Source organism: Ambystoma mexicanum, chromosome 3p, assembly GCF_040938575.1.
Source record: "Ambystoma mexicanum isolate Mex_15411 chromosome 3p, UKY_AmexF1_1, whole genome shotgun sequence".
Classification (NCBI taxonomy): domain Eukaryota; kingdom Metazoa; phylum Chordata; class Amphibia; order Caudata; family Ambystomatidae; genus Ambystoma; species Ambystoma mexicanum.
The window spans coordinates 31,010,265-31,030,084 of record NC_090925.1 but is presented as its reverse complement, the minus strand read 5'-3'; the positions used below and the strand labels follow the sequence as shown (position 1 = coordinate 31,030,084).

Here is a 19,820-nt window from a genome sequence, read left to right as displayed (position 1 = left end):
CGGTTGTTGCAGACCTATGCCTTGATAGGTGCACTCATCCCAGGCCCAAGGCTGCTGCAACCAATGCCTTGATAGATGCACTCATCCCAGTCCCAAGGCTGCTGCAACCGATGCCTTGAGGGATGCACTCATCCCAGTCCCATGTCTGTTGCAGACCTATGCCTTGATAGATGCCATCATCCAGGACCACGGCTGATAGAGACCAATGCCTTGATAGATGCACTGATCCCGGACCCACGGTTGTTGCAGACCTATGCCTTGATAGGTGCACTCATCCCAGGCCCAAGGCTGCTGCAACCAATGCCTTGATAGATGCACTCATCCCAGTCCCAAGTCTGTTGCAGACCTATGCCTTGATAGGTGCACTCATCCCAGGCCCAAGGCTGCTGCAACCAATGCCTTGATAGATGCACTCATTCCAGTCCCAAGGCTGCTGCAACCGATGCCTTGAGAGATGCACTCATCCCAGTCCCAAGGCTGCTGCAGACCTATGCCTTGATAGAGGCAATCATCCCAGACCCAGGGCTGTTGCAGACCTATGCCTTGATAGAGGCAATCATCCCAGACCCAAGGCTGTTGCAACCGATGCCTTGAGAGATGCACTCATCCCAGTCCCATGGCTGTTGCAGACCTATGCCTTGAGAGGTGCAATCATCCCAGACCCATTTCTGATGGATGCAGACTTATCCCTTGATAGGTGCTCTCATCCCATCCCCATGGCTGATGCACACCAATGCCTCAGTAGATGCACTCACCCCAGACTCAAGGCAGTTGCAGACCTATGCCTTGAGATGTGCAGTGCTCTCAGACATGCAGCTGGTGAGGACCCATACTACGGATGGAAACACTGATCATGCATCCGCAGAAAAATTCCTGCAATGTTTCGTGATTTGTGGATCATCATTTTAAACCAGCAAATCTCTAATATGGGAGCCTCTGGGAACTTACCTGCATCCACCAAAGCTTGTCTCTTTCTTTGGCAAATCGCCAGTGTGTGTCACTCATCATGGCTATGAGCAGGTTAAACATCAGCAGGTTGCCAATGATGGTGAAGGCAAAGTAGACGATATTGAACATCATGGGTAAATCCACAGAATAGTTGGCCGGCGAATTGAGGATGTTAATCATAAGCTGGTAGGTGCTGTACAGAGACATCGGGTAACTGAAGAAGATCCCCATTTGACTTGGGTTCCCAGTCTGGAAAATAACATAAAAGGCTGCAAGATTGGGAAGAGATCAAGAGGAAGAAGAGGAGAAACAAAACGGTTAAAGTCACAGAGATTGCAATCCGCATGGACAATCCCGTTCATTTCCAATTTCTGATGTTTGGGCGATGCATGGCAAAGCAAATTGTATTTATTCATTGGCTAAAGAGCTTTACATTATAAAATGCATATTGTAACCCAAATTCATCAGTGTCAAGAAGAAATAAAGCTTTTTATTCCCAAACTATTCACAGAATAATGTGTAAAGTCTATAGCTAGTACAAAAAATAGTGCATTATAGTAAGGAGCCGAGATCAAGAGTGCTCCAAATACATGTTTAGCATAACACCCATCCTGAATAAGACGCACTATTATCCTAGGGCATATAATAGGCACTGCCCCAGCCAATCACGATTGCTAATTTACCCCTTGTCCGTATGCAAACGGAACTGAAAGTGTCTCTAATCCGACCCTGGGCATCTGGATGTTGCATTTTGAAACTAATTGACAAACACATAAAAGGTACAATTCTAACATTTCCCCCATGTCCTGCACTATCTTCACCTCTTGCCGTGGTATTACAGAAACAATGCACGGGTGCAAGTGAGTAGTAAAAGGGGTACCCTTTCAATGTTAAATTCTGACTGGTGGCACACCCCTATTTCCGGTCCTAGCCCTGACCCTTTACCCACACCCGCCCCTTTGTTATCAAGTTGATATAAAGTGGATATCAATTTGATATCAAATTGATAAGAACCCCAACATTTTGGATTGCCCCCTCAAACATGTTGATATCATTTTTATATAAAATGTATATACATTTTAATATACATTTTTTTATACAATTAATATAAATTTGTTATAGAAAATGCAATATAATTTTTATATATCAATTTAATGACCCCCAAAAATTGGTATGAACCCCCAAATATTGTTATGTAATTTGTATATCAAATGTATATACATATTATAGTAACTGGATATAAAATCTATATAGTGTAGATGACGTCATGGCATTTCAGATGTTTGACAGCACCTAAAAATAACTCTGTAGAGTTGAGTTCACCACGTCACCTAGTAACATTAAACTCTGACATACATTTTATATACAGTATAAATAGATGCCTGCGTGGAAACTCCAGACCTTATGATGGTGGCCAAATTAACACTATGTGAATTCGCTTTATAGGCAAAGTGTGTAACTACTGCCCTGGGTAAGGCCTGTTTCTTTTAAATTAACACAATACATAGCATAGAGGGAAAAGGATGTTATAAAGACACCGACCTGGTTTATGATAGATTCTTCACCAGTCCTCAACAGCCCTCAGAAGCCTCATGCTCGAGAATTCTGCATTGCAGCAGGCAAATACAAATGACTGAACTGTTGGCTCTGCGAAGCTCAGGTATCAGCTGACTTCATACAGTGACTCAGGGGCTTTGGAAGGACTGGAAGTCTGATTACTCACACAGGTATTTCTGCATTCTGCAGACCTCAGCAGGGATGAGAGGGCTATTTTCAGCTTATGATAGAATGATGAAAGGGTGATATGACAGAGATAGGAAACAGCAGCCCGGTGGGACACAGGCTAATTTTAGATTCTGCTACAGTGACACTGAAATCCAGAGGGCATTGTTATGCAAGGCATGCAGGAAATACTCTGGGGCAGGAAATCTGGGGGGGAGGGGACAGGTGACAGGTGTGGATGCATCTTAAAAGGTGCACTTCTGACCGGTGCAGGGCCATCTCTTGGGACATGTGTGGATTTTTATGTGGAATTGACATTTCAGACAGTTGAGGCCATCATTGTAAAGTACCCTGTGTGGAGTCTCATGTTGGGCAACTAATTGACTGGATGTGCAGGAAGGACCGGCTAGAAATGTGGGCTATCTGGTGTTACGTGGATCCCTGTGGAGCTGTTGGCAGGCCGGGCAGAATACTGTGACTTCCTGCAGGTGTTGATTGGAAGCCAGCCCTGTGTTTACTATTCGAGTTAGCAGTCTACTTCAAGAGCCTCAGTTACTGAGATTAAGGTGAGCTACTTTTTTATTTTCAAACTAAACATGTATATGATTTGGGGGTATTTTGAGATGGTGCAAGGTCCTTTCCTCTGCACTCAGTGGAATTGTTCTCCGAGAAGAAGCAGGCGATGTGTGTCACGCTGCACTGAGTTGGTTGACTGGTGGGGGAGGTCTTTGAGGTAGCCCCGGTTGGATTTCCTGCCCTGCTTTTATCCGTGAGCACCCTCTTAGAACTTAATCAAGGAAGTGGTAAGGAGGCATGGGGGAGACTCTGACGGTTCAGATGGCGGACGCATCTGAGGGCTTGTGGTCGCTAGGCACAGTTATCAGTAAGAAACAATTGTGGCTTGTTGATTCAGTCGACGCCTTCTGGAGAGGTGGTCCTGCTGGTTGGTTTGCTTCCCCACTCTGAGTGTTCATTTGCCGAAGCTAAAAATAACGTATTTGCTGGTGATTGCTTTCAATTGTGAATTACGGCCCGGTTAAGGGTTGTATATATACTTTTATTGTTTATATTAATTGGACAATTTGACCTTAACTGATTATTCCTGCATAGCGTGGTTTTAGCTCTGTTTGATATGGTTTGCGTACGATCTGAGAAGTGGACAAAATAGAATGCCTGGCCAAGCACTGGTGAAGTCAACTTACATCACGGATGATGAAATCTCCCTCTACCCTTATCACCAGTCGAGACTTTTGTGCCTCCAGTATTGATTGAAACTAACAACAACTGTTTTAGAGGGAGAAGCATATAATGTTTCTCCAGCTTTATTTTTTTCACCATTTACAAATGAAGCATTGATTAATCCTTGTGAGGGAAAAATAACATCGTATTGCCCCTTCAAGAAAATTGTGAACTGACAGGCTGAACCTTTAGCTGGTTTCAAAGCCCCAGCTCAGAACTGTGTATCGGGCCAAGTGGGCGTAACGCCAGTTGGGACACATCAAACTGAAATGACTCTGCATTTACTCATTGACCTGGGTGTAAACTCCAAAAGCTTTTTGGATACACTACCAATGATGGAGACTCGCTATGTCCCGGATTTTGATTCCTCTTCCTCTTCATTTGAGTCTGCACCCCCATTTGTCCCTTTTGCTAAGTCTGGTGTAATAACAACTTTAGTGAACAGACAACAAGGGCATGTGACTAATCAAACACTGGAAGAAATTAATCAGGTGTTCTGTGTTTTTGCGACATTGTATGAGGGACTTAAAATGGATGTGAAAAGTAATGCTGTTATTTTGGAATCTTTCCTTTTTAAATTTGATAATATCAAGCTACATTTTGCAGCTAACGAATAACTAACTAATTGTAGCCTCTTACAAGTGAATGGGCCATACAAAGAGACAGGTGAGAACGGGGGGGGACCCTTTAAAATGGCCAACACCTTCCTCAGATTCTCTGGGGGGATTACATGTGGTTTAAGGGCAGGAGGTCAACAGCATAAGGGCTCTGGAGGTCTACTTGCCAACAGTGGTGGGTGCTGAGGATTGTGTGATAGTGTCCTCAAGCAAACCACTTGGTGATCGGGAGAGTTCTAATTTAGAGGTGGCTGTGAATGTAATCAGACCACTCCCAATACACTGTCAACCCTTGGAGGTATCGTGGTTGATGAGGAAGTGTCAGAGAAGGTACTGATCCCGCTCAGACGTTGCCTCTGGGTGGCATCAGAAAAAGTGGATAAAGCCAAGTGCGGCGCGTTGGCTAAGAAATTGAAGAATTGTACTGCCCCGAAGAAAAATGATGTGGCATCATGCCACTTCTTCCAAAATGTGTTGTCTCAACCCTCACTGAGGGCTCTTCAGACTAACATCTCAACAAGAGTTAATTTGGCTGGGTCTGTTGTGAATAGTGTGGAAAAGAGCATTGCTCATGTCCCAGACTCAGCAGTAGTTGATAAAACACTTTTGTTGGATGGTGGCTGTGCCTCAAACAGCCTCCCAACAAGTAACTTGGGTGGCTTTCACCGTTTTGGTGAAAACTGGGCCCATCTTCATATCTTCAAAAGTAGGGATGGTTGCTATTGTGTCCATAGATCAGATGGCTAGCATGGCTAGAGGGTAGTGAACAAGGTAGGAGAAATCTTCCATTGCCCCCTCTTACTGATTCTTACCTTGAGGCCAATTTCACCAATCAAGTGCCTTCACAGGCTCAGCGCCATCCTTTGGGCCCGCGGTCTATTTTGAATGGCCAAAATGTGGGTAAGAGGGGAGTGGAGTTTAGTCAGTTGCAGCGGAAAGTTGCTGGCTTACGTATCCCTAAGACAGGTTATCCGAAATTTGATAATGTTGGAGAATGTATTGTTTGAAAATGGTTCGGTATGCTTAAATCATTCTATGATCTTATGGGACATTCCAAGTTTAAGTGGTATCTCTTCTTGTGATGTTCTGAAGGCAGACATTTTAGATCATTAACATACTGACCGAGCATTGGTGTATTTCAATTCTAAGTTTATTTTTGACCTTGTGATGAGAGAAAGTGATGGTTGGACATCTTATGGTTTTGATTTAATGCATCAGAAGGAAGGTTTGACACCACGTTTCCCAGATATGGATATGAGAAAGGAGGTTGCCTAAGGGGAAGGAAATCCACTATTTAAAACAAAATGCACGTTTCCCAGATATGGATATGAGAAAGGAGGTTGCCTAAGAGGAAGGAAATCCACTGTTTAAAACAAGATGCACATTACCCAGATATGGATATGAGAAAGGAGGTTGCCTAAGGGGAAGGAAATCCACTATTTAAAACAAAAAATGAAAACCTCTGAGGAGACAAGGCATTGGTCTTGGCTCCTAAGTGAGATGCACTGTACGTAGTGATCAACTGGGGAATCAATCAGTCCCTGTAAATTCCTCTTTAGCTGTTCTATCTTGGAATACTCAAGGGCATGCATACCTGTTTTCAAATCCTGAAGCAGGGGCTACGTCTAGGTTGTATGGGATAATTTCCCTTCAGGAGACCTGGCTCAAAACTGCCCCATGTTTTGACGAATATGGAGTCTATTGTCAACCAGCTAAAAAGGGATCCTGGGCCGCCCCAAAGGGGGGCTTTTGACTTTAGTAAACTCCTCTTCAGATATAACAGTAACTATTTCTGAGGATGTTTTCTTTGGGGTACTTGCTACACATCTAAAATGTAAACATGAATCAAGCTTTGAACTGTTAATCATTAATGTGTATTGTCATGCGGGTATGAATGAATTGGGAAGCATAATGGAATGTTTGAGTCATTGGGTGAACGAATGGCTGGCGAAAGTGGAAGGTGGACATCTTATGTTACTGGGAGATCTGAACTCTGATTGCCTCATTTTAGATCTGGAGGCATATTTGGCCAAAGGAGGAGTAAGAGGTAATACATTCTTACAAGGTAAGCAATGGCTAGAAGGCTTGAGGGCTTTGGGTTTAGCCTTTTTAAGTAATATGTTACCAGCTTCGGAGATGGTTACTACGACCTGGTCAAAAGGGAAGACCCACTCAACAATAGATTATATGTTTACTGATAGTTGGTTATACTTTAATTGAAACGACTTTAAGCAAGCATTCAATGTTGGAGGCTTCCTTCTCAGGAAGTTGGGAAATGGAGGCAAAACAGGGATTCAGGCTCTGACAGATGTATTGGTTAATGTATCTGGTGACAATTGTATCATGGAACTCGACAAGGGGCGTGGCTTGATGGCTACGTGAGAGGACGTTCCTTGGAGGAGCTCCCGATGATCCGATCCTGATCCTGGGAAAAAAGCGATGGTTTTTGGCGGACTTTCGAGCCCACGGTGCATCTAAAGGCGTATGAAAGTGGGGGGCATACGGTGCGTGCCCTCCCCAACGGCGAGACTGCATATTCACGGAACTAGACCCCGAAGAAGTTGGCGGTCGCGCAAAGGAAGGGGAGCACCCAAGATGGCCGCCTGTGGACAAAGGGCCATAAAAGGTCCGACGAGCTGAGGAAGACAAGGTTGGTCGGAACGTGGGCGAGCCCAACCAGATAGACGGGTCGCATGCGCCTTGGGCTGAAAGCAAGAACATAAGGGCGAGCCCCTACTGCAGAGGCCAGGGGTTGTGGCGGACTAGTAGAGTGAACCCGCGAGGATACAGTTGGGCGTGTGGGCCCAATCGACGCAACAGGATGTCTTCCAAGGTGGTGCGACCCCGGATCAAGCAGCCTATGATGGAGACCTATGCTAGGTCGCCCTCGGGCGCGGAAGGGGGCAAGAGCAAAGAAAACCCTGCGGCGCCAACGGACCCACCGGGTACCATCCAGGAAGTGCTGGCAGCAATTGCTGAACTGAAGGTGGCCTGGGAGACGAAGCTGGGCCTGGCCATGAAAGAGTTGCAAAAGGGCCTAGACCTCAAGATAGGAGCGGTCCGAGAAGAAGTGAACCTGTTGCGCCAGGATGTGCGAACGATCGCAGAGCGCACTGGGGAACTGGAGCAGGTGTTGGCTCCGACCGTGGAGGCGTGCAATACACACGTCAAGGAACTTCATGCCCTCGTGCAGCGAGTGGGCAATTCGGAGGACAGAGCAGAGCAGGCGGAGGGGCGCGCCAGGTGCAACAACATTCGCATAGTGGGGGTACCGGAGGGAATGGAAGGATCGAACCCCACGGATTTCGTTGAAACCATGCTTTTGCAGGAGATTACAGGCGGAGAGCTGACCCAGGGGTTCGCGGTCGAAAGGGCGCACAGGGCCCTGACCAGGAGACCGGCCCCAGGAGCCCCCCCCCGCGGCCGTTGATTGCAAAGATCTTGAACTATCGTGACCGCGAGAAGATTCTCGAATTTTTCCGGAAAGGGGGCACGATAGAAAGGGGGTCAGCGAATATAACAGCGTATCCGGATTACACGCTGCTTGTACAACGGAGACGAATGAACTTTGGGACGGTGAAGTGGAGGCTCAGAGAGGCAGGCCACCGCTACATGTTGCTTTACCCCGCTAGGTTAAAGGTGATACATAAGAACAGATCCCTCTTCTTTGAGACGCCGAGCAACGCGATGGAATGGCTGGATATGCAAGGTCGACCACAGGAATCGGATGCCCAGACAGAAGCGGATGGAGATAAGTAGCACGCTGCAGAGGCACCCGTGAGGCCATAGCTATGACATTGGGACTAGAATATAGTTTAATATTGTGCTTGTGTGGGGGAAGTCACGGCATCTGCCGGCGGGTCCCGTTGAATTCACTTCTCCTAAATAGATGACTGGGAGCTCCTGGGGAGCAACCTCTGCACCCGATAGTAGTATACTTTGTTAGGTCACTGTTAGATTGGTGACACCACGCGGGGTCCTTGTTCTTGGTCACGAGACGGGTCCAGACGTGGGTAGGCCTGAGCTGGGCTATTGTTGGGGGTTGGTGGGGAGGGGGGGGGAGTTGTTCGCAGTGGTGTGAGGTTGGAGAAGGGGGGAAGGGGGCACGGTTTGTTAATAAAAGGGAAGGAGCCAGGAAACTACCCTACATGGGGAACATTATGGGGAGGGATGGGATGGAGATAGACCGACTAGATGGCATCGGGTAATCTCAGAATTGTGACCTGGAATGTACGGGGCCTCAACAGCTACCTTAAATGCAACAAAGTGATGATGTATTTAAAGAGGATGCGCGTAGACATAGCCCTGCTGCAAGAGACCCACCTCACTAGGGAAAGGCTGGAGGTGGTCGGGAGGAAATGGAAGGGCACCGTTGTGGGGGCGGCGTACTCAACGTATGCCAGAGGGGTCGTCACTTGGGTGGCGCCCCACGTGCCGTTTCGATTGCTTGACTCTACGGTGGACCCGGAGGGTAGAATGGTGGTTGTAACGGGTCTCTTGGAAAACAGAGAAATACACATCATAAACTTGTACGCCCCCAATAACGATACAGCGGCTTACTTTAGGACCCGCTACAGTAAACTTGGCTCCCTGGCGGGGGGTACGGTATTGTGGGGGGGGGACTTTAACTGTACCGTAGACCCCAGTATGGATAGGTCCAAGGATAGGACAGGAAAAATGGCACCGGCGGCTAAAGCGCTGAGTACCCTACTGAAAGACCTAGGCCTAGAGGATGCGTGGAGGAGGCTGCATCCCACGGATAGACAGTACTCACACTACACAGCGCCACATGATTTGTACACAAGGTTAGACTACATGTTTGTAACAGCCAGGATAGTGAGAGAAATAGAAGGAGCAGAATACAAGGCCCGAGTGCTGTTGGACCACTCGCCCTTGGTGGTAGACTGGAGACACCAGCCCCCACGCCCGCAGATCCCTACATGGAGACTTAGGACCGAGGCTCTGCAGGATGAGGGGTTTCGGGAGGGCCTGAGGGACGCCATTGAAGAATATTTTGATAAAAACACGGGAAGCGTAAGCTCTGTGGGCACACTGTGGGAAGCGTTTAAGGTGGTGGTGCGTGGGGTGGCTATTTCCCAAGTTAAAGGGCTACAGGGGGGGGTTGAAAGGGAGCTCCGGGAGGCGGAAAGAGAGCTAGAGGAAATCACGCGTTGCGTGAGCACCGCTCATGATAACAGAACCAAAGTAGAGGAGCTACAGTTGTCCTGTAGTGCACTCTGGGATAGACTGTGCAGACTCAGCTACAGGAAATATACGGAGCGGATACACGCAGGGGGCGATAAGCCGGGCAGATTGCTGGCTTGGCTGTACAAGAGTGAGACCCCCCGCCCGGTGATTAGTGAGATTCAGGGCGAAGGAGGTAGCATATGCAACACCCAGAAAGAGGTAAATGAGGAATTCCTTAAGTTTTATAGACACTTGTATGAGTACACGGGGGAGGATATGGGTCAAGACATACTAGACACATTGGGGGACATTGAGCTGCCCACCTTAGATGATCTAGAACGCTCTGAGTTGGACGCACCCGTCACCTCCAATGAGCTAGAGGTAGTGATTCGGAACTTGCCCACTTGCAGGGCGCCGGGTTCGGATGGGCTGCCCAGTGAGTTCTACAAAACATACCAGCAAGAGTTGCTCCAGCCACTGCTTGCCACTTTCAACGAGGCCTATGAGAAGGGAGAACTCCCGTTGTCTCTCCGTGAGGCCGTAATCATCCCACTCTTGAAACCAGGCAAGCCGGCCGTGGAGTGCGGGTCTTACAGACCGTTGTCCATGCTCAACCAGGACAGCAAAATACTCACGGCGGTGCTGGCTAATAGACTGAAAAGGGTGATTAAGAAACTGATACACCCAGATCAGACGGGCAGGAACATCACCGACAACCACCGGAGGCTACACCATGTCATGGACCAAACTGAGGAGGACACGGGCGAGCTGGCCATAGTGTTGTTAGACGCGGTCAAGGCCTTCGACTCGGTACGATGGCCCTGGCTGAAAGTGGTCATGAAGGGGTATGGAGTGGGACCCGGATACCTCAGATGGGTACAGTTGTTTTACAGCACCCCGATGGCGAGGGTCAAGACAGGGTCCACGGTCTCAGATTCTTGGCAACTGGGCAGGGGGACCAGACAGGGATGTCCCTGGTCACCGATGCTATATATACTGGCATTGGAGCCGCTGGCAATATGCCTGCGTCAACAATATGGGGAGGTGGGCATAAACACAGCTAGTGGAGAGCATTTGATATCATTATATGCGGATGATATGCTCCTTTATTTACGCTATCCAGAAGAAAACCTACAGTACGTCCTAGAGGTGATAGAACGGTACGCCATCCTCTCCGGTATATCGGTAAACCTTGGAAAGTCCAGCCTGTTCCCTTTGGGTAGATATAGGAATGTCCCGATGCAGAGGCTGCCTGTTCTGCCGATACCATGGCAGCCCGTAACATTTAGGTATCTGGGAATAAACATTTACCACAAGATCAAGATAGAACACAAGCACAACACGGAAAAGGCGATAGAGGGGATTAGGAACAGTATGGTATTTTGGTCCAGACTGCCCCTGACCATGATGAGGAGGGCGGCCTTGCTCAAGATGGTGGTCCTGCCTAGACTCTTGCACTTTTTTACAAACGTCCCGTTTCTGATACCCAGAAGCCTATTCGCGAAACTTCACAGCGTGTGTAGGGGTTTTGTGTGGGGCAGCTCTAGGAATAGGGTGGCTCTGTGGAAGCTCCAGAACCCGTGCGACAGGGGGGAGATAGGCCTGCCTAACTTCGAACTCTACTTCCTGGAGGGGCAGCTGCAGTACGTGGCCAGGTGGCTTTCGACTGAAGATTCGGCGAAAGCCAGGCTCCTGCGCGAAGAAACAGCCCCATACTTTCTGATGGAAGTGGTGTGGTTGGGCAGAGATAAACTGGTGGGCAAGGGGTGGTTACTGAGGTTGGGCTGGGAGATCTGGCACAGGACATGGAAGATTGGGGGGGACTCGGAACCATACTCCCAGCAGGCCCCTTTGGCGGCTCTGTGTGGGAGCGACTCCCAACTACTTGAATCGGTCCGCAGATACTGGGAACAGGTAGGCCTAGCCACCCTCGAGGACATATGGCAGGAAGGGGAGGCAGTGGACTTTCAGCGGCTGCAGGAAGAGACGGGAGTACATGGTGGCCAATATATAACCTACACTAGGCTGGTGAAAAAGGCTAGAGAAAGATGGCCGGAGACAGTGCTTGCGGAGGATCCAGACGCCTCCCTGGAAACCATGTACGATGTATCGGAGGGCGGGCACGAAATATCGAGGATATATGAGCTCCTGTGAGTAAGGGCAGGGAAGGAGTTGCTCCAATTGAGACAAGATTGGGAGGAGGAGGTGGGAGGACCCATGACGGATGGGCAGTGGGAACGGGCCCAGAGGTACCATAAAAAGGTGTCCCGTAACACGAGATTCCAACAGCTTCAGTTGTATGTTACCCACAGGGCTTATTTAACCCCCGAGAAGATTGCAAAGTTTGGGGGATCAGCTATACAGCAATGCCCCAGGTGTGGGGAGGTGAACGCGGGACTGCTACACATGTTTTGGGCTTGCCCGGAGGTGCATAGATTTTGGAATGTGGTCAAGATGAAACTGGCTGGCGGGGGGGTAGTGCTGGATGTGGAATCGGCCTGGTCATGCTTGCTTGGACTATTCCCTAGACCCCGGCATTTGAAACACATAAGCAAGATGAAGGACCTGGCCTATGTCTTGGCCAAACGTAGGATCGCCATGGGCTGGAAGGCGGCCCATAGACCCAGGGTGGAGTTATGGTGGACAGACCTCTTGAGATGGGCGGAAGCTGAATCCGTAGTCTGGTTTGAAGCGGTCACCAGGGGGAGCGAAGAAGAAGTAGGGCCCTTGTTGGCCTGGCGACAATTGGTGGCCTCGTTGGCAAACCCTCACCAGGGTGACAACGAAACAGAGGACCCGGTTGATGGCAGTCTAGGTAGTGTGCCACCCAGTGATGTTCCCATAAATGATATGTGAGAACTGGCTCTAGTTTAAAGGGGGAGGGAGGAGTTGGGGAGTTGAAAATGTGCTGAAATATGATGCTTTCTATGTTTTGAAATGGTTGTAGTGTGTTTGTTTGACCTTAAAATAAAATAAAAATATATTAAAAAAAAAAATCATGGAACTCGACAAAAGCTATAAAAGTGAATGGGTTTGTTGCCCATGTTTTCAATCATTCATCTGAGGAATGGAAATAAAATTCTTTCTCAGTAGATCAATTTGGACCATTTATTAATAAGGTCCTTGGCACTAGTAAAGTGCCAAAAAGGATTGAAGGTTTCGAAACCAGCCATAAACCATCCGCATGCTTACAATGAAATTCTGGTTACTAGAAAGCGCGACATGAGAAAGAGCCTTTGAATTATAAGTAAAAGGTTAGACATCTCATTTGAAGAGAAGTTACAGATGTGTCGTAAACTGCAACAGTCATATCGCAATTGGCTGCATCAGACAGGCATCAATATATTTCAAGTAGATACTGAGCTGATGTTATCTATTTGAGTAGCAAAAAGCCTTTTGGCGGGTGATTAATGGAATTGATGTTTCCCCAAGAAGACCAACAGTTGAATGCAGTGATGGAGGCCGATTGGGTTGCCCACTTTCAGGAAGTATTTTCTCTACCCATGGCAACACCTTATTTTTCTTCTTTGATTTCATTGGAAACTATTGAGTCTATCTTAATATATTTTGGGTATGAGACAGTGTTAGACAGAATTGGTCGTCTTAGCTCATTGCATGCTCCAGGACCTAATGGTCTGCCTAACTTTCTTTTTAAATTAAATCCAAAAATGTGCGCCACAACGTTATCCTAATTGTTTGAGGAAATTGACAGACTTAAAATCTTCCCTGATACTTGGTCGACAGCATACATTATCCCGATCTATAAGAGAGGTGTGAGATCAGATCCTCTCAATTGCAGACCAGTCGCTGTTCTGGATGCAGATAGCAAGGTTTTTGCTGCAATCTTGTTGTTGCATCTAGAACGTTGGGCGGTGAAATCAGGGAGATTGAAAAAATGGCCAGTATGACTCAGTAGAAATATGGGAACATCAGTAAACAGACTCCTATTTAACTGTATTCAACAATCGGGTTCTAAGTGGGAAGCAGGAATCGCTGTACATTGTGTCAGTGGATCTAACAGATGCATTTGATGCAGTCGACCGCAGCTTGTTGTGGTCCAAATTGTATAAATGGGGTTTCCTTTTAGGCATGATCATTGGTTTGTTTTCCAATGCTAGACCTAGGTGTGTTTAAATCGTTCTGGGCATTTATCACGGTCTGTTGTTTCTTCTTGGGGAGTCAGGAAGGGATGCATTTTGTCTCCCTGCCTGTTTAATTTACATATGGCTGATATAGGGAAAACGTTGAAACAAGCATCCTTAATTACCACAGAGTTGCAGCATCTCCGCCCAATATGGCTTGTGTATGTGAATGAATACCTCCTTGTTTATTGTACCCCAGTGGGTCTTCAACGTTTACTTAATGCTTTCTCCGATTTTGCAACTGAATACTCTCTAAAAGTGGACCCTGCTAAAACTAAAATAATCCAGTGTTCAAAGTCGATGCGAAAGAAGAGGTGAACATGGCGCCTGGGTCTTGGTTCTGTGGGACAACTAGCGAGTATGATTTATTTGGGCTTCTAGAGTGCCTCCAGGTCTAGAGTCCCTAATATTTGTGCCTGGATTAGGAGTAGGGTAGTAGCTCTGGCCACTCAACTCCAGGGTGTTGATTCCAAATTTGGCAAATTTAATCTAAAGCCTGCTATATGGTATTATGAAGGGACGATAGTCCCAAAACTTCTTTATGGGATCGATACTCACCCTATGGTAGTGCTTGGTACTTTTCCAGTGGTCGAGGCATTGATATGGCGAACAGTGTTCAAGATCCCCACTTCAATTCCAGCCACCACCATTAGGTGGGAGCAGAGTGTGGTATTGTTAAAAGCCAGAGCTGAATGGAAGATTTTGTTGCTTCTTCGGAAAATGTTATGTCCTTCTGAAAATTCAGTGTATGCTGACATAAAAATGGGATGGGTAAAACATTGCAATATTTGATTTATTATCCAACCAGAATTAGAGTGAAATTGTCTGAGCTGGATTGAATATTCACCCTAGGGTTTATGCATTCATACTGCTCATTCGGTCTTCTTAGGTACCAACATAAGACATTGGGAACTTTGGTGCCATTTTTGGCTATATATCCCGATAGACTTGCCAGGTCAATATTCCTACGTTTTAGGTGGAATTTGATCCTTACAAAATCAACTTTGGTAAATTATGGTATGTTATGGGTGTAACAAAGCTTTTGTTAATTTTGCAATGAGGAGAAAGTATGTGAACCCCTAGAACATCTCATAATGTCATGTAAATCCCTCCAGGGATTGCAAGGGAATTGTCTAAAGAAATATCAAGAAAGGTGTTTATTCTTTGGCAATGAGTCACTTTGGTCAGCTTGTTTGGCAGGACGCACTTCTTCAATGGTTGTCGCTGTCACAGGTTTTTTAAAAGCTTTGACAATGATATTCTGAGGGTGGGATTTTGAATTCATTGAATTTCTTATATTTTTTATTTTGAATGCATCATATTTTAACTGATCAGTCTCGATGTAACATTGTGTGTGAATTTTATAGTTGATTTTATTGTTGAATTGTGATGAAATTGTTTTATGAATTGTGTTTTAAAAAATGCTAAAGGTTGACTTTTGTTCAACCAAATAACAATAAAAAAAAAAGAAAAAAGAACGTTAAGACCTATTTTTCACTGCATGGGGTTTTGTATTTTTTTAAAATGTATCATTTGAAAGTGCTCTGTACAGATGTGTTGGACAGCAGGATGTTTTGTTAGTCTGATATGACGAAAAAGAAATAGCATTTATATTACAATGCAAATATTATCGGCAACAGGCTTAACAAAGAGAGGGATGTTTGTTACCAGGAATCTGAGGATCTAGCACGGCTTCTTTCAGGCTTCGATTAGGCCATGGCTTAAGCACTGTGGGAGCAAGGGGCGGTAAATAGGTCTGGCGGGGTTGCTTTCCCATGCATCTTGGGGGTTATAATTTACCAGTCAGGCTGTGCAGATTGAAAACACAGCGATAATCTCCAGACTTAGCAGGTTGCTATAAGGATTTACATGTTATACAGTTTCTGTGTTTTGTAAGGAAACGTGGATGTGATTAGAACACGTGCATGATCATTGTTGACCCCACCGCAGACTCTGTCTAGAGGATTTTAGTCTTTGAAGGTTTTTCTTTTTAAAAGACTGCGCCGCTACCGGCACAGCATGTCCAGATGCATTTCGATCGTTGCAATTGTTCATGCAGAGTTGCTGTTTGAACTTTTTTTCAGCGATGCACTTGCAGAGACCATGAGAAAGCCTGTGATGGCATTGTGACCCTGTGCATGTATTGGGGTTGAGAATCAGAGCATTGGGTATTGAGAACTGAAGTCAGTTTTACACTGATGAATTTTGGGCAATTAAACAATGTAATTGCTTGAATCCTCTTCTCGATTGTGGGTACATCACCACATTAAATATTATAGCAATTAACGTTTTAGCTCGTGTCTAATTGGTCTATTGGACTCATTTTATATTGTTACAATTTACATTATTTGCTTAGTGTGTGCGAAGGTGTAAAAAGGTTATTGCCGCATTTGTGTCTATTTTATGCGTGCAAGGGCAGCACATCTTTTACATGTGGAAGCTTCAGTGTGTTGCTTAGGTGCACATCGCTTTATCTGTTAATAATGAGATAGACGTGAGATACCATGTGACAGCTTTTTTAAAATACAGTTTTAACTCCAGCCATGTCTCGCACAATACAGAATTGCCCCAAGCTACAGGGCTTTGTGACCTTCTAGTTTTGGCAGGGCATTCATGGTGGGATTCGAGTATGTGTCAAAGTTCACACATCGTTGTAGCCAAGAGTCATTCACACAAACTGATGGAAATGTTTTTCTTTTTTAACGGGACAAGTGCTAGGGTGTTACATTTGACTTAAGATGCAGGTGCTTACCCCTGCAATATGTAGTGTACTGCGGCGGATGGGAGATTGTATTTTAATAGTTCAAAGAGGTGATTGGTGATGTGTAAAAGATGTCCTATTCTGATGCTATATTCTCTTTCTTTTTATTTAGAGACACCATATATTCCAACAGCTGGATGGCACTGCAGGCAGACCCTGAAGAAATGGACTGTGGACCCCCCCACAACCGGCAGACACTGTGAACATGGAGATTGTACAACCGATTCAACATGCCCCAGCTGTTTTGGGACCACAGGGATGGGCATGTTTACGCCAATTTAACAAGGGGCATCGCTGGGTTGTGGCCCCCAGCAAGAGTCGATGAAGTGCCTTGGGCCCCAGTGCAATGGAGTTGCTCTTCAGATTCAGCAAGGGGCATTGCTGGGTTGAAGCCCCCAGCAAGGGTCGACCGAGAGGCTGGGACCACAAAGTCGTGGAGTTGTTCGTCAGATTCATCCAGGGGCATTGTTGGATTGTGGCCACCAGCAGTAGTCGATGGAGTGTCTGAGGGACCCCTGGCGATGGAGAGTGGCTTTTCTGATTCTCTAATGGACTGCAGCAACAGGTTCCTTGGGAATGGGCGGGTTTTTGGATTCTGCAGCTCTCCAAGAACCCCTGGACCTGTGACAGTGCCCATTCTTTTGTTATCACAAGGGGTCATGCAGCTGGGGCAGTGCCGCTATCAAGGTGACAGTCATGGAACACTGTAGGTAGTGACGATGGCACCCCCTAACCAGAGCCACAGGATGCAGTGGTGGGCACTACAGTTTTGAAGTGTAAAGCATTATTATGCGGGGGTTGAGGATGAGGCTGCCAAAAAGGGATGTTGTGTGAGATATGCTATGGAGGGGGGGTTTATACAGCTTCTAAGGGATATAATGTTTAAGAGACTGTACAAAGCTGTCACATGGTTTTATTTGCCACTTATAGGTAATTATGATTATTATAATTGTTCTTTTATAACATGCTTAATACCAGCGAGTGGTTGCAGAATCAGGATTCAAACCTGTGTTGCACTGCATTGTCTTGCTTCCAAGAAAAGCGCGTTGCCCCTAAGCTATCCTTCCTCACCAGATAAGATAGAGAAGGCCGTGCATTTTAAATGTAGGTTTCCACATAGTGCGTAAACGCAGAATATAGAAGCAGAGGTATAGCGATGCTTGCTTCAGCAGCCCCAAAAGGCTGAATGGCTGCCCCTGCAGTGAGTTAACCCCACTGGGGAGTTCACCCATAGATATCTGTAAATTGTTCATGTGTGCTGGCAGGACCTCCCAGCTGCAGCAAGAGTTACTTTGTCAGAAAACATCTAGAAAATGCCCAAACCACAATGATCAAATGCCCAATAATAGTGTTTGGTTGCATAGATGCTGCCAATCTCTTTACACCACCTTGCAACAACAGTTTAAGCACCTTTGTTTTGTAGAGGGTATGCCTGACATTTACTTTTGCTGTTGTAGTCCCAGGTGCTTTCAGCCACGAGAGAGAAGGGTGCGTCAGACCGCGAGACCTGGGTGCCCCTGCATCATTCTGTGACAGTGGCGGTTACTACTGGTGACTTTCCTCTTTCTTCAAGTGTCCTCAGACCAGCTGCACTGGTGCTTTCTTTGTCTTGTGTGAGAAACCTGAGGGTGTTCTCCCAGTAAAACTTCGAGAATCCCTTATTCAGGTGGCAAAGACACAGCCATTGCTGTTGGATCAAGTGAGGCAGGATCACCTGAGTGAGGTAACCCAGTGTTGGGCTTCGGGGAATACCCCAGGTGAGATGCAGTATGTTACCGGGGAATAAGACGAGGATGGAGAGATCTGTGAGACCTTTGTGGGCTGTGCCAAAGTTGGCCCCCTTTCTCCTATAAAATCTCCCATATTAAAATCTACTAAACAAACCCCCTAAGAACATGAACCTTACTAGAGTTGAAAACCATATCTCCCAGAAACCCTGCTTTCCCACTTTTTACCTGAAAACCCTCAACCATTCTTTTTCACGTTCTTCTGATTATTCTTTTCCGAACACCCAGTCTACCCTGACAAAACACTACCGGTCCCAGAATCCCCTGTGTTCATTTCACGATCCCAGTTATTCCTGTATGCCTCACGAACCCCAACAATCCTGTCCCTGATTATTATTTTACAAACTCCCCCCAAACGTAAGCAACAGCTAGCATTCTCACAAACCCTACAAAACCTACACTTTTGAAATTCCCACAAAACCCAATACGAGGATGTTTTCTCCATGTAACACCTCTTTCCCTTCCGACCTTCTTGGAAACCTGGAAACTCTATAACCTTCTTTTTCCGACGCAAATATTTTTTCCCGACATAACATCAGGAGCGTTTACCTGACATGTCCCAATATAAGGGTCAGGCCAAGTCAGGGAACTAACCTACACCACACACACCAGACGCCCCACGGGGATAAAAGGTGGAGCAAAAGAGTGCAGTACAAGGAAGGCGAGTACAGCAGACAGCATGCCGAGATGGCTACCACACAGCAGTTCAAGAGAAGGAGAAAGGTGGCAGGAATCGAGTGGGTGAGAGGAAAGAAGTGACCTTGTCCTTTTTGTCCCTGGCCCGCAGAAACTTCGTGGATGGGAGCCTAAGCCTGTGAACAATAGCACAAGTGTCCTGCAGCATATCAATGGTACACAGGGCAAGCCTATGCCGTTAGGCAGCAGTATGGGAAGCTCCCGCGCCCATGGTACCGGGCTTGACTCCAGAGAAACCAACATGCAAACAGTTCATCACAGCAGTGAGTCGTGGGGAGAACCAATAAGAACTGAGCTAGGTTGAGTGAGAATCGCAAAGTGGCAAGTTTTCAACCAAAGGAGATGAACTTTGAATGAACTGTAAAAAATGTGATGGGGAGACCAGCTGCAGATGTAACCCGGCACCATGTGGGTGCTAAAGCAAAAGACTTTGGTCGAGCCCTATATGAGAGAAACTACATATACCAGAAGGCTGTAGGAGGGCCAGTGAAATAGGTCAAAGTGGTCATACAGGGGTCAAGCAAAATCCCTGCACAATCGAAAGACTTTCATCTACAAACAGTATGAGAAAAAGGGAAGTGAATCCCACAGTGAACGTGAACATTGAGAAACCAAGGGAATTGAATCCTGTTAAAGTCAAGAGGGGTCAGAGCCTGACCGAGGGAGATCCAGGGGTGAAGCCATCACCCAAGAATATAAAGAGAAGAGGGGTGCAAGCCCG

General features: G+C 46.5%; 1 protein-coding gene across 2 annotated transcripts in view; it reads right to left on the bottom strand.

Moving 5' to 3' along the window:
* Positions 1-19,820, bottom strand: part of LOC138580097 (transient receptor potential cation channel subfamily V member 5-like) — a 388,386-nt gene that overhangs the window by 85,339 nt on the left and 283,227 nt on the right. For both annotated transcript variants that reach the window (XM_069650376.1, XM_069650377.1), the window contains exon 13: positions 949-1,217. In XM_069650376.1, coding sequence (XP_069506477.1) covers positions 949-1,217 — 269 coding nt within the window. The remainder of the gene's footprint in view (positions 1-948; positions 1,218-19,820) is intronic.